We start from the raw sequence: 13,585 nt of genomic DNA on the forward strand, positions 1-13,585 counted from the left end.
AGAATGGCCTGTAGATTGAACTGTTTATTTTATTATAATTTAACACATTAAAAAGTAACCTCACCAGTACTTCTCACAGGCTGTTACTTGTCTTACATGAATACAAAAACCCACATTCATAAGCACTGGCTTGCCACACATTTTCAATGACTGACACGAAGAAAACTGAAGAATTTCTAACTCCAACTTGAATATTTTAGAGTTTGCATCATTTCTTATTGTTTTCTGTAACTTTCAATAGAGTAAACTTGTTGGTTGGAGCAGTAGTGGATTGTATTTATTTACACTTCCTTGCTATGAAAAGACAGGAAGCAGGATTGCTTGTAAGACTAGAGGATTTAATTTCTTGGATAATGAATTTGATTTTGGAATTACTTACTATCTATGGGTACCTTAGGAAATAATTATATCTTAACTATTTATATTACACTATTATATTGTACTTATATAATATACTTCATTATATTGTATTAAGATAATTATCAATTATATCTCAATATGTGATACAAAATCAACTTTATACTTATAAGGACCTCTGAAATCATGCTACAAAGTAACTCAATTCCTTAAAATTCAATTTTATTGGCCATCACATTTTCTATATGTATATTCCAGCAGAAATAAGCATAAGATATAATTATTACTATAGAAGAAATAGAATAATTAATACTATTTCATTTTGTGACCCTTAATTGAAATCTATGACAAAATAATTTCATATAGTTCAAAACTTACTTAGTAGATTGTCACTATCTACCAAAATGGAGATTGATTTTTTTTTTTAAAAAAACCTCTAATTTGCTACATCCTGATTAATTCAGTTTTCAGTTCCACCACATGCACTCCCCAATAGTCAACCTTGGGAAATGAAATAAAGACCATTTTATGTAATCTATTCAGAAGTCTCTGTTGGCACCACAGCAGCACATCATTAGTTTACAAGCCTGCAACACATTACACATCTTTATTACTGTTTTTACACATTTCTGCTGAAGAAATCCTTCAAAATTGTTAATATTAGGTTGAATATATATCTAATGGACAAATACTCTGATACACTTACCTATGATTTATATTTACAATATAGTAGTACAGCTTGTGCCTGAAAATGTACAGACGTGGACAACCTAGAAAAGTAGTTTATAACTTCATATCAGGAATTGCACTGTTTAATTTTTCTTTTTGTTTTCTCAGACTAAAAATCACAATGCAATTGAAATAGCCCTAAGTGTCCCCGAAGAGCTACTGTGTGTTGTATAAAGGCTAAGTAATCCTTGCAGTGTCAGGGGTTACTGTTCAGCTGTTCAAGATCATGAGATGACATCTCAGCACTCATAAAACAGAGGATTCAAAACACAGGGGCATACATGGCAGTGCAGATCATTATGACAGTCCTGGAAGTTACCCACAAGAAACGTCAACACCCTGGAGGCCAAAATAACACTACTGAATCAACATTTACAACCTTTGTTTGAGATTAAAACCAATATATAGGGAAAATTCACATTGAAACATTAATGCCAGTATAATAATAATTTTATATTTGGCTCATCCAAAAAAGACTTTAAAAATCTCTGGGGCGTCTTTTCTTAAACATTTTAAGTGCATAATATTTATTTCTGTATAAAACAAATAACTATCCTGAATTAGCTATTGCCTAGAACTATTTATAAAATGTCAATCCATTTAGTAAGGCACAGTAGGGGAGCACAGAGATTTCTTTAAGGTTGCACATTTCAATTCAGAAGAAGGAGGGGATAATTTTGGCCCCTGGGATTTGAAAATATCTTCCAGTTGTAATCTTTGGTCTGAATATTTACATGGTGGTTTCTTCCCATTCAAGCTCTACATCACCTAAAACATAAAGTAACATGTCACAAGAGAGAATTGAAGTTAACAGTTCAAAAGATTTAAGTGTTTCATGGCAAAAATACAGTACAGATGGAAAGGCTATTATCCTAACTTGGATTAGAGAGAAATGAAAAAATTGGTATGTGCGTTAACCAAGCTTCTAAAACATTTTCAACATATGGTTATTATTAAATTAATGCTCTTGCTATAGGTGGTAAACCAGTGAATTGGATACATATTGCCTCTGTTTACCTTCCATGGCATCCAAAGAGTCCATCTTCTGAAGGGCTGAATAGTTAACAAAACAGATGGGCTGATTATTTCCTTTACTTGATAAGAGATCCAGAATGCACTGGTGTAAAAAGATATACTGTGCCTAGACACCAAAGAAAGAGTGGTTAAGTGAATGGGGTGGAGATTTTTCCTATAAGGAGACCTATACTGTTACAATGAAAAGTAATATTGAATTCAACGAATGTTAAACAGCTAAGTGAGAGGCACAGAATTCACCACGTATATGAATGATTTTTTACCATTTCAATCACAAGGTTTTCTAAATTCCTGTGGTTTCTTGTAGTTTCAAGGTTTTTTTTTAAATACTTGTTATTAAACACCAAGCTTAATATATTCTTTCTTGCTGTGATTATACAAAAGTGGCAAATTAGATTATTTAAATTTGTTTATGAGTTTCCTCTTTCCTGTTAGGTCTAACCGAGTAATTTTTCTTATAAATAGTTTTCTTGTTAGGATGGCTGTTGGAATGAAGATGCTAAATTTATTTTCAATATCTGCGAGTGAGCATATCTATACAGTATCAGCACATTTAAAATACGTTTAGTGGGCCGGCCCCGTGGCTTAGCAGTTAAGTGCACACGCTCCGCTGCTGGCAGCCCGGGTTCGGATCCCAGGCGCGCACCGACGCACTGCCTCTCCGGCCATGCTGAGGCCGCGTCCCACATACAGCAACTAGAAGGATGTGCAGCTATGACATACAACTATCTACTGGGGCTTTGGGGGAAAAATAAATAAATAAATAAAATTATAAAATACGTTTAGCAATTCTGTTAATCACCCGACATTTGGCTACTTTGTGTCAAGTATCTGGTCTTTATTTGTAACTACAAGGCAGTTGACCATTCAAATATCCAAACATCCAGCTGCTGGACAAGGAGCCCTAACATTTCATCTGAATGTCTGGGCTAAATTTAGTACCATCTGGGTCCTTTACGTTTATTCAATATAATTTAATTACTTGTTAGAATTTCTGAGTTTGAACTTTCCCAAAGGCAGTTAAGGTTACAGTCATAGAAAATCACCCTCATTTGTACATAGGAAACATACCTGATGTTTAAAAAATATAACCAAATATTTAAGATATACGTACAAATTGATTTAAATAGGACATCAGCTAAAGTGACCATCTTAAGAGGTTGTATTCATACTATTGCTACTATACCTCAAAACTTTTTTGGAACTCCTCAATTGAAACTGTCTTCAGAAATTGTTGGTCATTATTAGGAATATCTATTTATTTGTGGATTACAAAAGTTTCCACAAACATCACTGGAATGTCAGTTCTAAAAGGGCAGAACTCTGTCATATTCACTGCTATATTCCCTTTGTCTGTAATAGTGCCTGGCACGTAGTAGTTGCGTAATAAATGTTTGTTGACTTAGTCTCATTTAATTCTCACAGCTAGCCAATCTTCACCATTTAAGGACACATTTCATCTGGAGAACATCCAAAAGTCATTAGGGATTAGTTTTGTAAGTGAGGTGGATGATCAGGTTACATAATTCAATTTGGTAAGAAATTAAGTGCTGTTATAAAGTAATAAAACTCTATTGAAAGTGCTAGTAAATTACTTCCCAAGGTAATTTCAAAAGAGTATTTTCAAATATACGTCACATAATGAATGACATTATTGGCAGAAATATATTGACAATATAACTTCTTTGAAGACAACAATCATTTAAATTTACGAGTGCTGGTATTTTTTAAAAAACCACATTTGAAATTGAAGCCACATTTGATATGTGAAGCTTCTGACTGTCCCAGTCTCATCTTCTCCACTGGAAAGAATGATGAGTATAGACTGCCAGCAGGGCAGGCTGAGCTCCACGGAGCACTACTACATTTTCCAAGATCCCTCTGCCACGGAGTGTTATTGCCCAAGAGCAGTGAAGAGCCACTCTCGGTTTCTACCCTGGATAGTCGTGTTACTTTAAGAATTAAACTTTTGTGATGGTCAGTTTCCTCATCTGAGGGATCATAAAACCTATGTGGTGAGATTTAAAGGACTTAACATAGGTAAAGCATCTGCCAAAAAGCTAGGCACTCAAAATATATTATATTTTCTCTTCCACCGTAGGAGTTCACCTCAGTAAATTTCCAGAGCAGGGAAGGGGCTCATGCAGATTAACCCTTATTTGAGGCACCAATAGTTATCTCAGGATATTATTTCACTGCAGAGTATTCTCTCAGAAAGTTCTTGCAAATCTCTTGGGGCTGCTATGAACTGTTTTTTGGGAGACAGTGCAAGAACTCAAAGCTCTCTCCTGGATCTGGGCCATGCCCCTCTGGTGCCTTTCACTGGTGATATTTTGCTGAGGTTCCCAGCTCCCCACCCCTGCCCATGGCTACTGTAATAGGTGCTGAGACATGAGTGTTGGAATCACTCCCGAGTGTAACAGAAGAAAAGAAGAAACCACTCTTGTGCAAGGCAATGCTGGATTGTAAGGACTGGAGCCAAGGTGTGGTCATTTTCCTTTTTTTCATCACAGGGAAAAGACAGTAAAGAGCTCCTGGGAATGAAGTCAGGTGAAAGACAGCTTCGGAGCACCAGCTTTTCAGCAAGGAGAGAATCCAGCAGAGTCCTGTCAGCCATTTACTGCACGCTGGGCATTTACTGTACGCGTGGTGCTTTAGATAATTTCTCTTATTTAATACTGACAACAAACTTGTGTAAAGTATAATACAGCTATTTTACAAAAGAGAATTCGCTCAGAGAGGTTAATTACACAAAGTCACAGAGCCAACAACTAGCAAGGCTGGATTCTGAACTCAATTTTCAGACTCCAAAATTCATGCTCTTTCCATCCTCCTGCCCTACTGCAAAATTATGCTCTGGCTGATTAAACAGACATAATATGCAAAGTTTATAGCACATATTGAGTACTAATGTGTGAAATTATTAACAGGAATTTTTTAACATACTCTTTACAAAGTTCAGTTCCACAAAGTTGTAGAGGATGGCAAAAATTTTTTCAACATTTATTATTTGAAGATTGACTCTAGACTCTAGAAGGAAATAATATCTCGATTAGTCTCACCCTCTCTCTTATCCAAGAGGGCCAACCAGTCTCAATCAATGTCAAGAGCATTGACCACCAGCGCACATGTGTACACCCAGGGACATGGGAGGAAAGCTTTCTCTTTATCCTTATTGTTAGCTAAAAATAAGAAAGAATTTGAGTTTTAGCAGTGGTTAATAGTTGGATTGATATTGGAGCCCTTATAAGACCCCTGGATAAGGACCAGCTACGTAATTTGTGAAGCCCACTGCAAAATGAAAATGTGAGTTCCCTTCCTCAAAAACTATTAAAGATTTTTAAGACAGTGACAGCAAACATTAGACTGAGCGCAAGGCCCTTTTGAGTGCGAGGAACTGTGAGACTGTACAGGTTGCATACCCGTGAAGCCAACCCTGGTCACAAGTCATAGTCCATTTCTGCAGTATCCTGAGGGAAGAGGAAGACTTGACTCATTCGTTCCCTTTCAGCATATAAGGGAATGCATATGGATTACGTTACCTAGTTTCACCTAACCACCACAGAACTGATGTGCCTTAAAAAAATTCCTACGAAGAGACTGTGGATTGAAAATATCATGAAAGCCCAAATGAATGACAAAATAATGGCAGGGCTAACATTCTTTGTACTCTTAGAATAACCTTCTTGTAGCCACATACGAGGTAAAAACAGTAACAATGTAATCAGATCCGACAAAAAGCTAGATTACTTTTAAAAAATTAAAAAAAATTTAAAATATGTATTTAAAGCCACTACCAAAACAGAATTATCTTGTGCTAAGTATATATTTTTTCTTTTAAAAATACCTAATGATAATATAAAGCCATCACAATTAGCAAGATTTTCAAAATTATCTCATGTTTTTCAATTTCTTATTTTGCATATGTTTTATAATTATATAATTGTATAACGTATATTTTAAAGATAAATACATACGTTGAATGCTCACACATTTTCCTAAAAGGGATGTGAATTCCAAAATGTTTGGATGTCTCTGGTCTAGAGCAGCATCTTCCTAAGAACATTCAAGTTCCATGACATGGCATTGTACGTTCTGGGGTCCAAAAGTGTTCAAGGATTTCACAATCTTATAAGTTTGGGAAATGTTGTCCACAACGGCTCTGAATTTGTAATTGTCAATGCACATGAGTACAGAGGCTCTAAGAATTTCTAAGAAAATTGGTTTCCCTTCTTTCTCAAACTTGTGTTAGCAAAGAGCCTGTTTTCTCATACTTCTTTTTTTGCTGGGAAAAATTCGCCCTGAGCTAACATCTGTTGCCAATCTTCCTCTTTTATCTTTTTCCTCCCCAAAGCCCCAGTACATAGTTGTATATTCTAGTTGTAAGTCCTTCTAGTTCTTCTATGTGAGCCACCGCCACAGCATGGCTACTGACAGACAAGTGCTGTGGTTCTGCGCTGAGAACCGAACCCAGGTCGCTGAAGCAGAGCGCGCCGAACTTTAACCTCAGCTATGAGGGCCAGCTCTGTTTTCTCATACCTTCAACAACTGTGATGCCACTTGTGTTTTCTAGGACATACCCTGGAAAATACTGTGATAGCAGATCTCTATATTTACTGTGAGAAAATCTCTATTTGTATAGCAAACAAATCCCAATCCAAAGGTACAGACAGGAACATCTTGTATATTATAGTTAGACAGACTTGGGTTTGCATTTTGGCTCTGACACTTATTAATAGTAAAACATTGGAATATCACTTAACTACTCAGAACATCTACCTTCCTATTTGTGAAACAGAATCAATAATACCTAGGCTGTTGATTAGTTTTATTGGCCCTACTTTACAAATAAAGGATTAAATAAGATAATATATGTAGAGGATCTAGTATAGCACTTGTAACCCACTAGACACTCAATAGGGAGTTTTTAGTCTCATTATCATTCTATTGTATGATTTTTTAATGAAGAAAAATCTATATATTTTATAAATATTTTTGCCTCCAAACCAAAACAACAAAACAAAAAATTCCCAGTTAGTTGATAATATACTATAATAATCATTATTAGCACTAATATGCAATAGGGATAAATATGGACAAGTGAAATATATAGAATCTCATAAGTCTATGTTTTAAACTTTTTCCCAATTACAACTTTTAGCATGTTTACAAAAGAAACTGATTTGACTCATTTCCTAAGCTCCCCAAACTTGCTAAATGCTAAAGACAAATCAATTTTATGAATTATTTTCTATATGCCTATCAGCATAAACAAGGTAGGATGAGCAGTCAGTAACAACGCTGAAGGATGACTGTGGCAGGTGGCTTTAGTTCTCTCATAATCTCCTTGAGCTGTCGTCCCCAGACCTGCCCATCCCAAGGAGGTTTATAAGGTAGGAAAAGAGAGTGTCTGCTATGCAAATACAGTTTCACATCCACATCCAACCAGATTGCTCCCACTAAGATCCTCCCACGTAGAAATTCTAGAGCTGACACTGCCCGCAGTGTTAGGTCTCTCACCAGGTTCTGTACCATGCACATTCTCTCACTTCTCAGTTCAGCCACTAGTCCGTATATATCCACAAAATCATGATCATTTATATGTTGTGTTAAGTGGTCCAGCGCAATAAAAACTCCAGTTCTTCCGACTCCAGCACTACAGCAAAATGAAATTACATGAAAATTATTCAGTAAAATGTTGCTCATGTTGATGGTGACGAAGACAATGAGCTATCATAGCAATAAATTCTAAACAGTTTCTTTCCTTATTTGGAGGTAGACTTTCTTTGGAGTTCATTTGGATTTATATTGTTACCAAGACTGTTTAGACAGGGCAAGATGATTATCGTCGATACTCTATCAAATATTTGAGTTTTTTTAAAAACAAGTTGAACATTTCCTCTTCTTTCATAATATTTTAGGGGGTACAGCTGCAGACGTACAGAGAAGAGTTTTAAAAATCCTCGAAAATTCTTAACGCCAGAAACTTTGTATTGAACATATTTTTTGGTTACCAATAGAAACACTAAACATTAAAACTGTTAAATATTTAGCCTATGTAGCATTTCCTCTGCATCATATGGAAAAATAGTCTCTCATATGTTCTTTTCACTTTCTTTCCCTAGATTTTTTTACTTCCTACAGATAATAAAATTGAGAAGCTATTTCCTTTTAAGGAATTAGTTTAATACCCAAGGACATGTATGTTCTCCATAGACACTTAATTGACAAACCCGACAACAGTTATTCAGAAACTCTCATTAGAAAGAGGAGACTCAGTATTTAAATGGTTAATATAGAAAGTTATTCTGAAAGAAAAAAAGACATTTGAAAGGTCAGCTAGTCTTATAAATGTTTCTCTGAACAACATGAAACTGCGATTTTTGTGGGTAAGGGAGAGTAGAATGTCCTCAATTTCCTGTGATTTGATCTAAGAAATAGTGAACATTAAGGTGAATCTGACTATGGTAACACATATACACATACGCCAAGCAGCATAATCAGTTATTACATTATTCAGGATATTTTGAGCGTCAGCACTGTCCTAGGCACCCAGGGTATAGCAACGAAGAATATAAAGTCCCTGCGATTAAACGGAACTTACATTCTACAGGCCGCAGAACCGCCTGCAGGGTTCTACACATTTAAACAAACATGCATCGAGTGTGCCCGGCGGTAAGAGCCGCGAGGAAGATAGAGAAACCAGGCTAAGGAGAGTGAGGGGGATAGGGTAGGATAGGGTCATCAGAGAAAGCTTCTCTGATAATGTAGTATGTGAAAAGAAACTTGAAGAAGGGTGGATACCACGTGGGTATCTGGGAGAGGAGCGTGCCAGCAGAGGAAGCGCAAGGAGAACAGATCTGAGTGGGCGCGTGTCCTCGCGTTCACAGAGCAAGAGGACCAGGGCGAGGAGCGTGCAGTGGAGACGTGAGAGGGGGCCAGGGGTCAGAGTATTCGCTGGTGGGTTGTGGAATGTGAGAGGAAGAGGAGGGTCGAGGATGAGTCCAGAGTTTCTGCACCAAGCAGACCGGATGCTGTTGACCAAGATGGGGATGAGGAGGAGGAGAGAGTTTGGCGATTAAATCAAGTGTTCTGTTTTGGACACATCAAATTTTCAGGATTTTGTGGTCATTCGGGTTGTCACGTTGAATTGGAAGTTAAAAGTACAAGTCTAAAGTTGAGGCGAGAAGTTGGGGTTACAGATAATTTCTTAGATAGTTTTAAAATGATATTTACAGATTATTATTATGAGCACACTTTTTCTTATCTTTTATCTATTTAAAGCAGAAAGGAGGAAACTATTCTTTTTGAGGCTTCAAGGGAGAAGGTGCTTTCTTTTTTTAATGGACTTTAGTGCCAGTGGCAGTGTATGTGCAAGATACAGAGAAGCTGAAGGCAGCTACTGTCCATAAAGACTTTAATTATCAATGATGCCAGCTTAAAATCAATCACTGACTTTAGAAGTCAGTGTTATACTATTTATACTAAATTTATATATACTACTCTGTTAAAAAATTTTATGTATATGAAGGGGAAATGGAATTGAGAGGGTAAGAATAAGGCTTTTACTTTTTGTTCCATATGCTTTTTAAAAAGTTCAGATATTTTATAATGAGCAAGCATTTATGTATTACTCGTATAATATAAAAAATCTAAAATATCCCTGCAAAATGTAAAATCATTAAATTACATGTTGAGTTTTTTCCTCTAAATAAAAGTAAAAATCTTAGATGAATTAATATTTGGTTACATATTTAACCACATTAATTATAGTAAACTCCTGTTAGAAAAATTATCAATTAATTGTTGGAATTATTATAATTAATAATTAATTTATTAATGTGGTTATAAGATAAAATTTTTTATTGTAGTAAAAGATATGTAATATAAAATTTACCATTTTAACCATATTTAAGTGCACAATTCAGTAGCATTAAGCACATTCACAATCTTGTGCAACCTTCACCACTATCCATTTCCAGAACTTTTTCATCATCCCACAGAAGCTCTTATACCCACTAAACAATAACTCCCCATCTCTCTCTCCCCTAAGCCTCTGGTAAGCACAATTTTATTTTCTGTCTCTATGAATTTACCTCTTCTAGGTACCTAGAATCGTAAAATACTATGTTATCACCAACTTTTTCTCTAATTTGCAAATTCCAATTATTGAAGGGACTCAAGTTGAGACTGATTTAGATATATCATGTTAGAAAACAATCATATAATATGTCCAGAACTCTGAATTCTAATCTTGAGTTTGATTTCTAAGAGTGTTAAATACCAATGAAAATAATCATGGGAAAAATCTCAATTTATAGTCACATTCTGTTAAACATGTTCCAAGAGCTGAGTCAAAAGAAGGCATTTAGTAGTTAAGTTTGTAAATATTTGGAATCATACTTGGGTTGGTCACTTAATTTGATCTTTATTTTGAGTTCATTTTCTTTTATTTATTCTTTGTAACTCAAATCTAGAAATTTGCTTTTACAAAAAATGTTTAAATTACGATGGTAGACTAGTGTCAATTGAAATAACGAAGGATCAGATGTTTATTTGTAAAATTCATAAAATCCTACACACATACGCACACTCATACACATCAATGATGAGCTACAATTTAAAAAAATGTAAAGGCCTTTGAGAGGCATAATCCAGTCAAGATTTCAAGAAAATTCCCGTACCAGGATGTATTTTCCCTTGCTTTTAGACACATTCATTGCTCATTTTATTTCTGCCATCTAACTTTCCATAAAGCTACATCTTGATTTGCTATAACCAGTATAATATCTGAGAACCGAAAGCTGGAATGAATCTACATTAACATTCTGCCATAAGATAATACCATTGTCTCATAACAATAAAAAGACCACATTGAGTTTAAAGATCATTTCCAGTGTTTCATATAAGGTTCTAAAAATATCTTTCATACCTGCAGTGAACAACCATAGGTGTGGTGTCATGAGCTCTGCTTGCTCGAACCAACTTCACAAAGTGAACGAGAGGGGCACTGCTTTCAGGAACCCCATGCTCAGGCCAAGCAGTAAAGTTACACTGTCGGACGGTCATGCAATCCCCATGCTAGACAAAGTGACAGATTAAAGAAGCGTGATAAAATTGTTTAAGTACCACAGTGAAGGTTGGAGACAGCTGAGGTCCCAGCTTTTGAGTGTGATGTTTTAAAAATGACTATTTACCAAACAGAAGAAACTGTTTTCATGATTTCCCGTAAGAAAAGTCTTTTATTATTGTTACAATAAAGAAAATTGCCTTTCACATGAAGGAAAATAAAAAGAAAGCTTGCAAGCAGATGTTAACGTAGGGTATTTATATTCAAATATAGTGTAACCTTTTGTAGCACGAAAATAGTAGATTTTGAAACAATTTTGACCCAACACCTAAATACATTCACCAATTATTCAAAACACAGGTATTGAGTGTCTGATAAAGTCAGAAAGTACAAAGATCCTAATATCATTTTCTGTGTGTAAAGGGATTTATATAAATCTATAAAGTGGAATCCCATGCTATCTCTTCTGTCATCGTTCTGGATCTGGATTAAATAGAAAACCAAATTATTAGGATATAGCTAGAGATAAGATTTGGGAAATTCCTGTTTTAAGTCAAATATTACAGTTTCTTCATAAAATAAACCTAGTGATCTAGTTGTTTTCTCCTTTCTTCCCTTGTTACCTAAGAATTTGATGTTAATTGGTTAATATAAACTTTACATGATTTGAAATTAAACACAACACAGATATTGAAATCTGATACCAATTCAAAACTTCTATTTTAGAAAATAATGAGAAAGCATTGTTGAATATATAGGTATTGTTGCAAGGGATAGTTCTAGGAATTAATTTTACTTTAGACATTCATAGCATTCATATTTTCTGTTATGTTTGCCCCCCTGCTTTTTTTTTTTACCCTTTCAATTTTCAGATCCCTGATGGTCCAATCTATTTGAACATCTTCCATTAGCTTTGTAATCACTATGTCTCCAAAGACAGTAACTGGTTTGTTGTCCTCTGGCCAATACTGATGGCATCTGATCTGTATTCAGAGAGAATCACCAGTCATAAGAACATTGTTATATTGATATATGTCACAGTTATTGCCACGAAGTTAAAACTGCCTTATATGTCCAAGTTATTGATGACTCAGAGTATTAGCTGAAATTGTCACATATATATTAACACAATTGTAAAATAACATTTTGTGAAAGGATTTTCAAATAACTTACCCGCCCTTTTTCAAAGCACTGTGTTAGCATTACTAATGTTTTCGCTCTGGTTTCCCACACCATTCTCCAAAAATCCCCAACTGTTCCTGGTAATGGACCTTGAGTAGCAATAAATTCATTTGGACATAAGTAGCCCTAGAAGGATATAATTACAACACTGCATCAATATTTGCATAGATAGAGTTTTTATACATATATTAATTTCTTATAAAAACCCTGTGAATTAGTACTATTATCTTCCTTTTACAGATGAAGATACTGAAGCTTAGAAATGTGAAGTAATTTGCTCAAGGTCTCTCAGGCTGAGTCCAGAGCCAGCTCTTTTACCCACTCCACTATGCTGCTGTCATTTATTTATGGGATGTGCAGATATTTTCATATGCTTCCTCTAAGAAATTACATATCTACTTCAACTGTGGCATTAGTGTCTGGTCTCCAGAGCTAGGAACCAAGAGTAATGTGGAGGTAATGTGAGGGTTTATTTAGCTAATATAGGACCTGAGATTTGTCTCAGCTTTATTATGACAGCTCTTGTACTTATCAAATTGTTCTAAAACTTGGTCCATTCACCTGGAATATAAGCATGCCACTTGAGCAAAATCTGTGGATTTTTTCTTAGAGAAAGGTACTATATAAATGAAAAGGTAGGGATGGAATTACATCTATTCCAAACATCAAAATATTTTAAGGAATGAGGAATAAAAGACAAAATTTATTTTTAAATTGGAATTGTCTCAGTAGCCAGAGAATATGGTATTATACAAGAATAATACACATTTAAAATCTCAAGGGACCCTAAAATCAAGTCTAACCAGTTTATTTTACTTTAAAGAGTAATGAGGCACTTGAGCTGATTTTCCCAAATCACAGTGCTAGCCAGTGATAGTCTCTGGAATAAAACCTTTAGTCTCTTGAATACGCTGTATGCTAAAGCATTTCTGCTTTCCCAGCGTCAGTTGAAATACCTGAATATGTAATTATTTTACATTGTAAGGGTTTTTTTTAAGTTAAAAAAGTAATATATGTTCAATGTAGGATGTTTGGAAAATTCAGAAAAATATATAATAGAATGTGGAATTTACCTTTAATCTCACTATCTAGAATGAAGCACCACTAATATTTTGGTCGATTTCTTTACAGACTTTTAAAATATGCACATTCTTCCATTAAAATAATATTTATGCATGCCTACTATATGCCAGGCACTGTTCTAGGAGCTGG

General features: G+C 35.1%; 1 protein-coding gene across 1 annotated transcript in view; it reads right to left on the bottom strand.

The window, feature by feature from the left end:
* Positions 1–687: 687 nt before the first annotated feature.
* Positions 688–13,585, bottom strand: part of PTPRQ (protein tyrosine phosphatase receptor type Q) — a 201,341-nt gene continuing 188,443 nt past the window's right edge. The window contains exons 40-45 of the mRNA XM_058568724.1: positions 12,365–12,499; positions 12,049–12,174; positions 11,054–11,202; positions 7,642–7,777; positions 2,104–2,227; positions 688–1,854 (exon numbers count right to left, since the gene is read on the bottom strand). Coding sequence (XP_058424707.1) covers positions 1,817–1,854; positions 2,104–2,227; positions 7,642–7,777; positions 11,054–11,202; positions 12,049–12,174; positions 12,365–12,499 — 708 coding nt within the window. The 3' untranslated portion in view covers positions 688–1,816. The remainder of the gene's footprint in view (positions 1,855–2,103; positions 2,228–7,641; positions 7,778–11,053; positions 11,203–12,048; positions 12,175–12,364; positions 12,500–13,585) is intronic.

This window comes from Diceros bicornis, chromosome 25, assembly GCF_020826845.1.
Source record: "Diceros bicornis minor isolate mBicDic1 chromosome 25, mDicBic1.mat.cur, whole genome shotgun sequence".
Classification (NCBI taxonomy): Eukaryota; Metazoa; Chordata; class Mammalia; order Perissodactyla; family Rhinocerotidae; genus Diceros; species Diceros bicornis.